This window comes from Centruroides vittatus, unplaced genomic scaffold, assembly GCF_030686945.1.
Source record: "Centruroides vittatus isolate TY-2023 unplaced genomic scaffold, ASM3068694v2 contig_4, whole genome shotgun sequence".
NCBI lineage: Eukaryota > Metazoa > Arthropoda > Arachnida > Scorpiones > Buthidae > Centruroides > Centruroides vittatus.
In genome coordinates, this window is record NW_027122214.1 from 2,080,474 (window position 1) to 2,096,404 (window position 15,931).

Here is a 15,931-nt window from a genome sequence, read left to right on the forward strand (position 1 = left end):
TATTATAATTTATGGGTCGTGATAAGACTAAAACTTAACCACCAACGTTTGAACAAGACAAAGAATAGATATTACAACCATGTAAACACTAGTCTCTGTATGGAAGCAACCAGGAAAGCAAGTGACCAGATGTCTAGTCCAAGTGTCCAGTGTTACAATTGTTTAGATGTAACATCTAAGTAATACACGTGCACAGTCATGACCAATCGACAGTTACATTATAATAGGTTGTTCTATATGTATGGATGTTAGAGTGTGTGTATATGGGGGCACAATTTTATTCACCCTCTTTAAACTTTAATAATTCCGGTACTTGTCGAAAATTTCTAAGATTTTTCAGGAAGGTTTGTGTATTGGAAGATTGATGCTATTAAATTTTGGTGATTAAAGGCTGAAGGGGTTGGGAGATAAACAAGGTCTTGTGTCATATCTCCAGTAGGGTAGGATTTAACGACGAATTTACTAATTATTAGTATTTACAATTATTTTATAAAACCCATCCCTACCTTCGAAATTAAGCTTTTTAACATTTCATAATAGTTAAAAATATAAATATTTTTTATAATAAAAGATCAACAGATGGCGCCACAGTTGCCGGGAAAGTTAAGCAATTCGTCGCTGGAATTTTTTTCCAACTTGAATGTATATATGCTTTATACAGTTTTGTTTAAGTTACATCATAAATAATAGAACGATTTACCTTTTAGAATTTTTATGTTACATCATTCTAATCGAGTCTCGAATTTAATTATTTATTCTTTTGTTTTAGTATAAGCAACATCGACACAAATATTTGGTACGTATTTTAAACATTGTATGCATTTTCAATGTAGATAAGTTAGGTTACAAAATTAGTATTTATTCACCAGGAACAAAGAGTCCTTTGCAGAGAAGACATTTTCTTAGAGGCTACGATTCCGTAAAATATTCAAAACGATTTAAAAACATTCTCTGTTGATAATGCCAAAACTTAAAAACAAATAATTTTGATTTTTAATATGTAAAATGCTGTCAGCCGTCTTAATCGAAACTATTTGTCATTAATGTTTGACATTATCTCCAGAAAACGTTTTTAAATCGTTTTGCATAATTATATATAGTCGTAGCTATAAAAGATCGAGTCTGGAAAAAAATAGTGTTTGTTCCTGGTGATTATAAGTGACGGAAATGTGAAGACGAATTTAGTTTGTTCAATATGTTTTTAATATATGATATTATTTTTTATATTAAATACCGCATTTAAACACCTAATAATCACTTTGCTTATGAACAATCACTTTGCTTATGAACAATCACGATAATTGAAGTACGTCTCGGAACAACCTTTCTATTTAATATTTTTAGGAAAAGTGAGTTTAATATGTAACATTAATGTATAGTACTTCCTTCACACTGAAAGGATACTGTTAAGTCTAATTTCCATCTCTAGATGCTTTTAGAATTCTCACACTTGAACAGTTTAACTTGTATAACTTAGCAAACAAGATATCTGACACTTAGGGTATTGTCATTTCATTTCAAAATTCCAGAGTGCTATAAAACGTTGTTCTGGAGCGTATTTCAATTGCAAAAAAAAAAAAAAAAATCAAACATTTTCGTAACTTTATATGAAAGGATTACAAATCATAAATGCAAGTTTAAATCATTTCTTTATTTTTGAAACTTATTTAATACGACTTATCTTTTGCCAAAATCTTGTTTTTAAAATAAGTCGTCAACAGACGCTCTTAACTGTAGCAATATTTTGGCAAAATACAAAGGCCATCAGGTCCTCTTACATATTGTTTTTTACAGAAACATCCGAAGACACATTGTAAAGTGCAAGGTATTGGGATATTGTAATTCTCGCAGGTTGCAGGACATGCACTTCCACATTCTATATACTCTTCACGTTCACTGTTGCACCCTGTGAAATAAAAATGTTACTTTACAAAAATAAAAATTTTACCCAACTTTCAATTATTAAATATTCAATAATGCTGTGCGAAAGTTCCGAAGTCTATAGAAAGTATTCTATTTCACCAATAATACGGTAGAAATACAGGTATCTCTCGTATAACACTGCAATCACGTTCCGAAAAAGTGTCATGTTATGCGAATCCGTGCTATACGAAACAAAGGACTAGTGCAAGACATAGGGTTACGTTCCAGAAGTTAGCAAGTATATACTATTATTATTTTTCGTTACTCAGAGAAATATGTTTATTAAAGCAATCGATAATTAACTAACAATCACAATTAAACGTACAATACTCTATTACGCATTAATATTAAATTTTAGTTAAACGAGGACGTTTTCTTTTCACAAAGTATCATCTTCCGAGCGCATTTTTGTTGATCTTAATCAGAAATATCAGCAACGTCTTCATTTTTTCATATTTTTATCATGGAAATTTTTTTATGAATTACACCCTGTAGAATAAAAATGAAGACGTTGTAGACCCAATGAAGACCCAATGTAGAATAAAAAAGAGTTATAACATACAGAAGTCGTTGTGATAAGTTTGGGAAAAAACAACACTATTTGGGTTGCTGAAATAATAATTTGATACAGATCCAAACAAGAAGCTAAATGAAATTAGCAACATAATTTTTAATTTACTTGATTCATTATTTAATTGCCTTTAATGGCAATTAAAAATATATTAATTATATCAAATTTATATTCGTTATTCATTTATTCAAAGATTATTTTAAAACTAATCTGGACGAAATATCGTATACTTACGATTACGAATCAGCGGTCTTTGAGCATAAACGACAGCAACTAAAACAGTGACAAGAAGAATCTTCATGTTTGATAATTAATGAAAATGACGATCTTTTCAACATGAACTTTTAATCTTCTTTTCGGAGATTGTTGTTTACTTTATCTGTTTATAAAATATCGAAATACAGTATATAATAACTTATATCAGAAAGTCTATTCATTAAGCAATGATAAATTTTTACAAAATTTTATAATAAAAACAGATATTTATATTTTAAAAATAAGTTTATAATTGATTGTAATAATTGAATACTGTTGAGTCCTGTTTCCTGTAAACGTGCTCTTAAGCTCGTTTACACGAGTAACTTAATCTCGTTATAAAAAAAATCGCTAGTCGCTGCTCGCTGCTTTTTGCGATTAATCGCATAATCAACCACACGAACAACAAATATGTAGCTGCAACAGAAGTGTAGATAATCACTTAGACGTTCAAACAAGCTATAAATTGCAGCTGCGACTAAGAAATAACAGAGACATTTTCTAATTTCCAGTTTCAGTATGAAAATGGATTTTGTAGAGCTTACGTGTATTTCGCTTCTTGTGCTGCTTCGTAAGGACAGAATGAAAAGTCAATATTGTATTCATCCATTGATAGATCGGCGTCTACTAAAGGGGGAGTTTCATAAAATGTATTTTCATGTTATGATTTGTTCAATCAAAAGCTCAACAAGACTTTTGGTATACTTTAAAGCATATCCAAATATGTATCATGACTCTACGACTGTATCATAGATACAACAAACGCGTTTTTCCTAGATCATGTGATTGTGACCACATATGAACATACCTCATTCGAACAAAAGAAAAAAAAACACGAAGAACATATGGGAATTGCGACAATCTAGTCACAAGAGAGAGCGACTAGAATAAAACACGTTGGGTCTTTTTTATAGCATCTAAATAGCCGCTTGTGTGCTGTTCTAATTTCAATGACTTTTTTGTAGCAACGAAACTTTTGTGTAAACGTAACATAAGAGAGTACCCTCGGAATTGCTGTATTGTGTTTCCATATCTAAAGTAAAAGATCGCCCATGAGATATTTAAGGTACTTTCAATCGCTCTTTATCCCGTCAAGTGTTGGAAACCCTAGATAATTTATAACACACTTGGAAACGTTATAATTGATTATTGCATAATTTTGCTTTAACCTATAAGAATGGAAACTAATATGCATCTTTAATTTTATCATTTTGTGAAAAAAATCAGTAAACACAGTACATTTACCAGTCACATTACTTTCGCTTTTTTCCAGGAATACTGTAGGAAGCCTAACCGAAATACATGAACTCTTGTTCTAAAATTTCCTAATACTTTCTAATAAGACAAGCAGTATAAAAATAAATGTGTTCTTGTAATAATGTACTTACTTTTTATCGAACTTTATTACGATAATTTACAAATATTAAAGTGAACTACACTTATAATTTAATTGTTCATACGATAAACAACCTAAATAAATTTACTTATACCTCCGAAATTTTCTTTTTCGATATGATTACTCGTAGCTTTCCTTTTAGTCGTTTTATCGATTTCATAAAATGCGTTATGGTCGATAAAATTTTTTCTAAATATTTTTACAACACGCGTAAATACAACAGTGTATCTTTATGAAAAGCAGATTTTGTTGATTTGCGAACAATCTCTATATAATGACTTGTGTTTCATTTACACTTAATATTTAAATTTTCTAAATTTATTATTTCAAATTGTCAAATTTTTGATGGTAAATTTTTGAAATATATTAATAAATGCTCACCGAATATTCTACATACATTGGTAAATTTTAATGTATAAATGATAATTAAATAATTAACAGGTATACGAGGTATAGCATCAACTATTTAAATACTAATTTTTTCTTAATAATAATAATAGTCAGCAAGTACACAGAATTTGCCCAGGGAATAAGGCATCTGTGGAGGATGGATAGGGTGCTTATTGTACTGTACCTGTCGTTCTCTCCTCTATAGGTGTTATACCACACGCACTACACAAAAGCCTGGGAACATTACAATTGACTAGAAACACATACATCACACTACAGAAGGCCACTATATTGAATACATGTCATATTGTGAGGATATTCCTGAATACACACACACAGACTGATATACTTCTTTAATTTTTGTTTTGGTTACTATGCCTTGACTTTGGTCCGGCATAGTACACAGCCACCGGTGTTAACTGAGTATCTCTCACTTAACCCAACATAATAATAATAATATATAACGTATCTGTTTTTAAATATGCATAATACTAAAGTTTTATGTTCTTAAATATCGAACAGAAGAAAAATATTTGTTAATATTTTTATTATAATAAAATTATCTTATAAGTTTTAAATGCAGTTTTTATTCTTAAATAAATATCAATAGTTTATTAAATGATTTATTGATGTTTGACTGCACTGACATACATATTTATTGATGTATGGGTATGTAACACATCTTTCCTAAATATATTTATACTTATTTCAGATTACTGATGTCAAGTTATATTTAATTGAATATAACTATTATAAATGCATTTAAGAAATATTTTTTACATGTCAGTAATGTTTAACAAGCAACTTGCTGTTGACACATGGCAAGTTTTATTACGCTTGCAAATGTTCACAGAATTGACTGCAAATTATTACACTACGTTGACACCTATACATCAACGCGTGATTTGTCTATGTAGAAAATGCTTGTCACGCAAATGAAGCTATCTAAAAATTGCCGATTTAAAAATTATAAGAACATACACACGGATAAAAAGTACAAGAAAGAAAAAGAAAAGTTAATTTAACTACTAAACCCTTTGCCCGATCTGCACCAAATTTTTATACTTATTCTCTGGGGCCCCGAGGAAAATCTGCAGCTATCACGTCAATATAGAACTATTATCACGAAAACTATTCTATTATGAAGTTATTGATAATTGAAATATACTTGAAATCGCATAAAAAAACTGGTGGAGTCAAGTTGAAAAAGTAAGGCACAACAAAAACATCTAAATAAAGGAAACTTTTGAAACTTGTTGCATAAGAATAGTGGAAGTAGATTGGCAGTAAGGCCGAACATGTGAATAAAGTGCACATTACACAGAGTATAACTACAGGAAGTTTCGTTTGAAGCAATGTCAACATGATGATAAATCTCAGAAATAAACATCATCAGAAAAAAAAGCGTCGAGCTTTACTTTGGCCTGAAACTTTTTCACTGTTATTGCTAAAAGATGTTTTAACGTTCAGCCAAATTAATATAGGTGCAACGACTTTAAGGCACAAAGTAAAGCTTAAAGCTTTTTTCTGTGACGATTCTTATTTTTCTTATTTATTATCATGGTGACATCGCTTCATCCAAAACTTTCAACCTGGTTTCACCAGTTATTTTATAGGATATATAAAGATTATTAAATAAACACTGAAATATTTTTAAAAAAATTGGAAGATAATGTTTAAACCAGAAGACGAAAATAAAATTGAAACAAATAATTAAAGTATCGATATAATAAAATAATAAAATTATTGTGGTTTTTAAGTTGTTATTTTTGAATTTCCTATTAAAGATGAGATTAAAAAGAATGAAATGCATTCAGTTTCCGAGTGAAAAACTGCAAATAGAAGATTTAAAGTCTGAAGAAATTATTGATTTTATAGTATTTAAAATTAGTGAACCTTAAATAATTACAATTAACAATTAAAATATGAAATTAGTAAATTTAAAATAATTAAGATTATAAAAATATATAAATGGTCAATGTTTTAACAACAGAATCATGCAAACAATGTAAAAAGCTGTTGCTATTTTATCAAGAATTAAAAAAAGGATAATGCTGTAATATTGCGTAATACTTATATACTTATTCTCTGTACTCTTCTATACTTATTAATATATAATATATAATATATATATATATATATATATATATATATAATATATATTAATTATTTTTAAGATATCGTAATAAGCATAACAATGACAACTAAGATAACCAAACTTTTAATAAAGTTTTCATTTTTATGTTTGCTCTTGTTACTTTTTGCCCAGGCAGTGCCGATCATACTCTATCTGCTAGTTAACCATAAAATTAAATTACCTGTTAGCTTGAGATAATAGAGCAAATTGGTTTAATTGGCTGTTTGCAAAATCGAGAAATAAAGGCTATTTTATAGGAAATTTTACATATATATATATACGTATGTGGGTGGGTGTGTGTGTGTGTGTGTAAAATTTTCTATTATATAAACTTTGTTCACTACAGTTTTAAGTTTCCTACTAAATCATTGCAATTATTTTCGCTTTTTAATATTGTAGTATGCAATGCAAAATAAATGAAGTACGATGGAACCTTGCTTAACGAGCAAAATTCGTTCCAGAACCTTACTCGTAATGCGAAACACGCGTTAAGCGAAACAAATTTTTCCACAGAAATTAATGTAAAATACGATAATGCGTTTCAGGCCGAAAAAATACTCAAATACCGTATTTACTTGCGTATAAGACGAGGTTTTTATTCATTTTTCACGGCTTTAAAAACCTAGGTCGTGAGCGAAGGATCCTTTGCGTTTTTGCAATAATTTTTGATACCGATCATCTTTTGCTAAAATATTGTTAAGGAGATTTAGTGTATAAATTACCTTAAAATGTAAAACTATTTTCATTTCTTTATTGATTTGTACAATATTTAGTTTTTTAAGTGGAAGTAAAACTCTTTTTATCAATGGTAATAAATTTTTTACCACATGGAAAATATCATTAGTCACCAATCCAAAATCAGTCACTGAATTAGTAGAGTAGCGCCATCTTTTGAGCCGGACACTAAGATTGTTCAATACGATATAATATTATCGATATGTTGTCTTAAAATAGCGACATCTCGTATACACGATATTACATATCGATGTCGATACAATATCCAGTGTTCTCAGGTTGTACGAACAAAAATCCCTTTCATATAATTATATGTGAAAAATTCTCCTCATAAATTCGGAAGCCATTAAGGAAAATTAACGCGAGAAATGTTATCAAGCTCATGAGGAACCACAAAAGAACGAAGAAAACTCGCGTAACATCGATATATATGGCGTTGACCAAGTTTCCAATGTGTCGGATATGTTAGTTAAGTTTTACTTTCCTTTCACTTTCGTACCGTCACAACTGAAGCATCTACGATTACGTTTTAAAGCATCGTCTACTCCGAAAACCTTCCCGTCATCGTCTCCGTATAACCATACTCCACGTCGTCGCTTAGCGGAGGATTTCTCCTCTATTTACACGTGTTAAGTCCCTCACAGAGGATTTAACACATGTAAAGGTGCCGTCACTAAAATATACCACTACTTGAATAGTTTATAGATGTTAAAAATATGTGTTAGCTGATAATGTACAAAACGAGATATAAAAATTTTAATTATAAAATTTTTACCTAAAGCTTTTATAGTAAGTAAATAAATATATATTAATCTATATATATAAAAATGAATGTATGTCTGTGTGTGTGTGTGTGTGTGTTTGTCCTTCATGCATTACCATACCATTTATCCAATTGCCATAAAACTTTGGAAAGTTGTTTAATACATTCCCGCGAAGGTTTCTGGCATATGTGAAGACCACATTTCCCCCCTTTCAAAAATATATTTATATATGGATTAAGGCTTTTATGTCCAACAGATGGCGCTAACTTCCGACGACCTAAGTTTGCTTCTCTGTGAGGCATTGTTTTTCTGTGAGAACGGACTAAACCAGATCATTTTCTATCTATCTATATAAATAAAATATAACGTTCGTTTGTTCCTACCGATTCCTTTGAAATTTTGACACCACGTTGCATTCGAATACGCACGTGTTTTTATATAATATACATGTCGAAATTCCCCCCACTGGGGGGAGAGGGACTGGATTAAGGCTTACTGTGAAGAACTCGGCTTCTATTTATACTATTTTGCATGCGTTTTTTGCGTTTTTTGCGTTTTTAATTGCGTTTTAATAGGTTAGTCAACAGAATATACACTAAAAAGGGATTTTTCGATATTCCCCAGCGGGGAAAGGGACAGGATTAAGGCTTACTGTGAAGAACTCGGCTTTTATTATACTATTTTAGATGCGTTTTTGATTGCGTTTTAATAGAGTACGTCAAGAGAATGTACACCAAGAAGGGATTTTTCGAAATTTCTCCCACGGGGTAAGTGTTATACATTTATAATAGATACATTTTGAGCCACAACAACGTGTGGCCGGGTCAGCTAGTAATATATATTTTTTAAAATTTTATAATTAAATTTTTATAAAATAATTATAAAATCAATATTAATATCTAATATTAATAATATATACTAAAAGTAGGCCTATTTCTATCGTTTACAAGTGATGTTCGCGAGGTGGATTTGTCCCGGGGGTCGTCATTTGCGCACCACCGAAATATTGTATAAAAAATAAAAAATTAAAATTATAATGTTATAAAAATAGATAAATTATTCAAAATGATAAAATCTATTTCCTTTTCTTTATTGATTTGTACATTATTTAATTTTAAGTGAAACTAAAGTACTTTCTAGAGCAAAACTTTTTGACCAAATGGCGTGGGCAACATTATTAGTCGCGATTTCAAGATTAGAGATATTGGATTAATAGAGTAGTGCCATCTTTTGAGACAGACACTAAGCTTGTTCAATACGATACGATATTATCTATATCAGTGGTTCTTAACCTTTTTATACTCTCGGCCCACCAAATATTTCATAATTTTTTTGTGACCCCCATTTTTTTAAATAATAATTTATATTTGTTAAATTATCTATAATAAATTGATTTTTTTATTATTGCTTTATTTTTTATATAATAAATGTAAATCATAACTTTATTATTTCATTATCTATTTAAATGACATTCAAACTTCACAATTAAGCATGAAAACTGATTTTTAACAAAAAATAAAATAAGAAACATGTCGATAAATCGATCCAAAGTCGATGCTAAAACTAAACTAAAACACCCACAACTTGTCGTGAAGATTTTGTATATCTTTTGCAAAAATATTTAAATTTTTAAAGCCTACTACTAAGCCTACTATTTTTCCTAATTATTTTTAAAATTCCAAGCATTAATAGTTTCTTAGAATTGCTTTGGAATAAAAGAAGTAAATACTGTGGTGTAAGTAGCATATTTGCATTTATTTCTTCTGTACTAACGAAGTTGTATGTAGAAAGAAATAAAAAATAAATAAATAAAACCAAATAGGAAAATTTTATCTTTCTTATTTCATTTTTCAATACGATATTCGGTTGTACATCAATTTTCTTTTTATTATATTCTGTAGGAAATTTTGCATAATTTGGCGCCCCCGGCAAGCTTCTTATGGACCTCCAGGGGGCCGCGGCTCCCCTGTTAAGAATCACTGACCTATGTTAACGTTCGATAATATCGTTGGTATCGTGTATACACGATAATATGTTGATATTACATACCGATTTCGATACGATATCCAGTGTTCTCAAGTTATATGAAACAAAATCTCTTTCTCGTATATAAAAAATCTTTCTTGCACTTAAAAATTTTCCTCATTATGAATTCGAAAGCCAACAAGGAAAATTAATGCGAGTAATACTATCGAGGCCTTTTACAGAAAAATCGTGTGATTTGAAATATATTGTGAAATCCACGAATTTAACGCAGTTGTCGAAAAAATTTTGTAAACAACTCCGATAGAAAAAAAAACGCTCCTTGCGAGAATAGACCAGAGGTCACCGGTTGTGATAACAATTAGATGGGAAAGTTGACACATAGGTGTCAAGAATGCACCGTTATTGTCAACATATGACGATCATGTGACTCCTATCCCACGACAATCCAATAAAAGCTCGAGTCCCCAGAAGCTTAGGGCGATCCAAAGGAAGTTATACTTGTCACTGTGCGCATTCCGTCACCTGGACCTCCATACAACGGACCCGATTCAACGAAAGGAGAAGACTCCAGTAGAAGACAGATCACGGCTTCGAACTTCCACACAGCTCGCCATATCGTCATATCGCCATATCGTCACATCGACTATGACTACGATTTCTACGAACCATCCGACGCATACCGTTCGTTTCCTCATAGAGGTATTCTTGTTAGACCATTGTGAACTCTCTCTCGCTACGAGAATAGGCTTTTATGTACAGTATATCTCTAGTTGTTAATCGCTTTTAACCGACTATAGCCTTGTAGACCTTGTTAACCTTAGATTTTAATAAATGCTTTGTTTATTTTATTTAACCTGTCTCCTGTCACTCACAAGCACCTGTTGACTTGCTCACCTCCTCTCGCCACGCGATAAAAAGCCATCCGAAACGACAGCGTGGGCGGTCTTTGCAGACTGTTGCCGAGTAAGCGGTCAGAGAGGTTTAATCCCCTGACCTACGGTTTCTCACAATATTAACAAAATAATATAAGCACTGAAATATATTGGTACAACTGTTAACAAAGGCTGACACTTTACAAACAATTTCTGTTAAAAATGAGCCAAGAAACTGCTCTTTTGACATTTGAACTATCAACGTCCAGTAGCGTACCCAGAGAAGGAGCCAAAGGGCCCAGGCACCCTCCAAAGGAAAAGGAAAAAGAACATTAAAAATTTTTTAAAAATCTTTTTCTAATTAAAATTCACTTTTTGCATTTATATTATGTCATGTCATATTTCTATACTACTTATGAATTAGCGACCACCGGTGGGAATTTTATTGAATTCAACATTAAAAATGTTTTATCCGTTCAACTCGCTCTCCCGAATGCGCCACTGTCAACGTCGTTGTCGAGTGTTGTTTTCCTTGTTGAAAAAAACATGTTATAAAAGCATTAATAAAACCAGTAAATAGCCAGGACGCTAATTATATTTAAAATTTACGAGAAGTTAACGGAAGAAAGCACACATCTTTCTACAATAGAGCTTAGCCACACGTGTAATGCTAAAGTGCCAACTTTGACCCTTAATATCTCCAAGACCAATGAACCGATTTAGATGAAATTTAAAGTATTTATTGCTCACGATGAGTACTACGGAAGTCTTAAACTTTGAATAAATTCGTTGGTTCTTTTTGGACTTACGCAATAGGCATTTTGTCGCATTTTTCGCCTAGATTTAAGCCGAAAGAAAATAGCGAAACCAAGCTACCGAAGAATCTAGGAGTCTGCTTATGTTTAATAACTCTTTCGACAGTCGACCATTTCTTACGTGGTTCTTTTAATGGTTTTATTTAAGATATTGAGTATTTATAAAATAATAGTCGTTTTTTAAATGGTAACATGTTGGTCAATCAACTGTTAAGTGACATGTTGAAGTACAGGCTATCGCGTAACTTTATATTTGCGGTTACTTTTAGTCTATTAATTAATACAAGCGTAATGATTTAAAAATAGAATATTTATAAAATAAAGCCTCATTTTCTTTAAATGCTGTTATGTATGTATAACAAGGAAAAGTATTGGAATCGTGTCAAATTTAACCATCCCAGTTTTTTTGCCAAATATCCACGTTTTGAGACTTTTTGTCTATTCGTGGTTATCTATGATAGAATGTTTGCGAATATTTCTGTTCTTAGCTTTTTGGTCGATCTGCATAAAATTCTTCATACTTACTCTCTGGAAACCTGAGGAAAACATAGACATGAAATCCAGACGCCCACTTTTTTCCTGATTTGATCTCCTTCACTTTTCATGATAAACTAACAGGTAAGCTAAAGTAACAAAACTTGTAATATAGTTTTCATTTTAACGTTTATCCTTTTTACTTTCTGACCAGAAAATGCTGAACATATCTGTTAGTTATTAATAAAAAATAAATGATTATAACTGTGATAAAAAAATATAAATTTTTAAAATATTCAAAACTTTAACTGAGATAGAATTTTTTATTTTTTATAATGCTGTTTTATTTTTGTATCAATTCCAATAAAAATTATTTTTCAAATGTGATAAAATGCTTTCAGACACTTTCGACTTCCTGCGCCATTTTATCCACTACATCACGTGATTTATTGAAACAATCACTGTATCTGTTAGATACTAACAAATCAACAACTCTCGACCTCAGACATATAACGAGTAAACAAACTTCGAATTCAGAAACTACAAATTAGTGAATACAAAACTAAATAACTCTTCATACTACCCGGGTTGTTATATAACTCGAGTATATCAACTCTCGAAATAACTCGTGTTGGTAAATACGGGGTAAGGAAGTTAAATTATCTTACTGTTTTCAAGGGGATTATTTAAGCTTAGTAAAATCTCAATCTTATTACACACAGGCACACTACAAGTAGCAATGTGTTGTAAATACAAGCTGCTGTGACTTGTACTGTACATTTGTGCTAATAAGCAATCTCTCTCTCTCCAGGTATTTCGAAATGAATCCTTTTTGAAAGTTGTCATTTCTACGTTTCATAATTTAATCTCTATCATCTTTAATTTCAATCATCTCTTCTGCTGCTGGAATGTACCTACTTTCTTCCAGCCGAGAAGAGATGATAGAAACAAATTGTGTAAGTTAAGGTAAGGCCAATGACTTTTCAAACAGGATTCTTCTCGACATACAATGGAAAACAGTATTTTTTAAACATTCTATCTCACGATGAATAGTAAACTACATAATTTTTAAAAATATTTTCTTACATTAGTAGCCAACAAGTTTAGTAGTTTACTTGAATTCTTATCATGATATAGTTTAGTATGAAAATAAAATTACGGGTTTGCAAATTATTCTTCAAAGTTACTTTCTGTAATAAAAACCTATTCTAATGAATTATAAATCTCTCAGAAGTAAATAAAATAATCTTTTTATTATTATTAACTTTTCTGAAGTATCAGTCTAAATTGCAACGGAAAGGTATAATTTCTGAATTGTGTTAATTATCTAATTTTTTCTTGTTCATCATACAGTGAGTTTGACAAACACTAGACTTTTCAGCACTTTCGTTCTTTAGTAAAAAGTATTATATGACTAAATGATAGAAGTACTTTTAAGTAAAAAACCAATATAGGTACAGTACATGGCCGGCGCTATTTACATTTAATAAAAATATAAATACGACTGTTACAAAGAAAAAACTTTGCATGTTGTCCTCCTTTCTCACCGTAGCCTCAAAAGGATGGTCGTCTCCGAAATTTTTGTGAATCGTTCAAGGACTGCTGATGGTGTAAACGGTTAAAAAGGAGGACAACATGCAAACTTTCTTCTTTGTAACAGTCGTATTTATATTTTTATTAAAGATAGAAGTACTGTTTAAACCAATAAGAGACTTCAACAAGAAGGTGGCTTGTAAGCGAGCGTCACCTTTTCTCAAGCCTGAATTTAAATTAAAACTAAGTTACTGATAGCCAATTTGCTTAGAAACAACTGCGATAATAGTAAAACACAATATTTTTCAAACGTTTGCGTAATTTTGATAAAAAGGTTAGAAATCACAGAATACAGCTTTAAATCGTGTCTTTATTTCTGAAACTTATTTAATATGACTTATGTTTAAAAGCAATATTCTTCCGAAACACAAGATTCATCTGATGCTCTGTAATAGCCTTTTTTACAAAAACATCCTTTTACACATTGCATGGTGCAAAATTTTGGTGGGTTATCGTAATTCTCACATGTTATAGGACATGCAGGTCCGCATTCTAATAGCTCTTTATTTTCTCTGTCACACCCTGTAAAATAAAAATGTTACTACATAAAAGTTCAAAAGTTTACTCATATTTTCAGTTATGAAATATTTAATGTCGTTAGGATCATACAGATTCGGCTAAATAAGTTCCGTTTAATATGGAAACATTTGTGTATTGATCTACGTTCACCAGATATGTGTCCGTATTGTAAGAAAGGAAATGCGGCCTTAAATCACTATATGTTTTACTGTGAGGATCTTGAATATTTGCGTTTATCAACACCTTCTAATAATGTTTTTTGTATTAATAATGGTATTTGTAAAGATCAGAGGATTGAATTCATATTCTCCATCAACGACTCAGTAGAGTCCATTTGGTGTAAATATAATTTATTAACTAAAGTAATTAATTGTAATCCCTCCTCCTAAAAATTAATTTTATGTATGGAGTTTTTCTAATAAATAAATAAATAAAATATTTAGTGTCGTTATGCAAAGGATTTAGAATAATTTGTTTTAGGATAAAAAGATATTGAATACCTTCTGAAAAATGTACATATTTTAGTGTCCTGAATTTAGAAAATACGTCACTAATAAGTGGAAATATTTTAACTTTTTATAATTTTTAAGTGAAATATCATATGAAAATGAACAAATGAACAATGATATTTAAATATTAAAGACATCAAAAAAATAATATAATTTGTATCTAAATTCCAAGTTATTTCATGTACTGTACAAGTATAATTTATATTTATTATAAATAAATTGTACTTCTATTATTAAAGTTGTATAATAATATAAGTAAATTATATTTATTTATATTACATATATAAGTATATTTATATCGTATATAAATTTCTATATCTATGAAAACTATAAAATTAATTTGTAAACCATTTTTACTGTAATGTATTATACTTACGGGGCAAGTTAAAATCAGCATAAACGACAAAAATTATTAAAAAAGTTGCAAGAAACTTCATGTTTGATAATTAACCACAAAGACCGGCTCGACACTAACTCTTAATATTCCTTTTATAGGTTAAATGTGATTTCCTTCACCTGTTTACAAAATATTGAGAGAAAATAACGATATTTTATATATTGTAATAAAACCACAGTTGTATTACTCTAAAATAAATTTTTGAAATAATTGCATAAGTAATTAGGAATATTTATTTTTTTTAAAAATTAATATACAATTGATTCTAATATTTAATTATAGTAAGCACATTTATTTTCTATGTTTACAGTATGCTGTAAATACAAATTACATTTCGAACACAAAAGCGTTTTTTGTAGTAAGGTTTGAAAGTAATACTTACTGAGAATTAAATACAACTACCTAAATGTTAATTTGAAATATAACTATAAAAAAAGCAAAATTATCTGTCTAAAAAATCGCGAATGACTAACTTTGGCGAACTGTAAACTCAAACAGTGTAAATGTAAATTAATTTAGTGATGTAACGAATAGTATATTCGGCCAGGAGCGTGGCCGAATGGCCGAATATTCGGCCAAATTATTCGGCTTGATT

General features: G+C 30.2%; 1 protein-coding gene across 1 annotated transcript; it reads right to left on the reverse strand.

The window, feature by feature from the left end:
• Nucleotides 1–1,705: 1,705 nt before the first annotated feature.
• On the reverse strand, nt 1,706–15,454 carry LOC136976367 (cysteine-rich venom protein 6-like). The gene is made up of 3 exons (XM_067271616.1): nt 15,316–15,454; nt 14,257–14,433; nt 1,706–1,906 (listed from the first exon to the last, which is right to left on the reverse strand). The coding sequence occupies exons 1-3, from the start codon at nt 15,374–15,376 to the stop codon at nt 1,728–1,730; spliced, it is 417 nt and encodes a 138-aa protein (XP_067127717.1). The 5' UTR covers nt 15,377–15,454; the 3' UTR covers nt 1,706–1,727.
• Nucleotides 15,455–15,931: the final 477 nt, after the last annotated feature.

Excerpts from the sequence above, each read along its gene's own strand:
- LOC136976367 (XM_067271616.1), bottom strand. The coding sequence starts at position 15,376 with ATGAAGTTTCTTGCAACTTTTTTAATAATTTTTGTCGTTTATGCTGAT. Across the intron at positions 14,434-15,315 it reads TGCTGATTTTAACTTGCCCC|GGTGTGACAGAGAAAATAAA; the intron begins GTAAGTATAATA and ends TTTATTTTACAG. Across the intron at positions 1,907-14,256 it reads TTCGGAAGAATATTGCTTTT|GGTGCAACAGTGAACGTGAA; the intron begins AAACATAAGTCA and ends TTTATTTCACAG.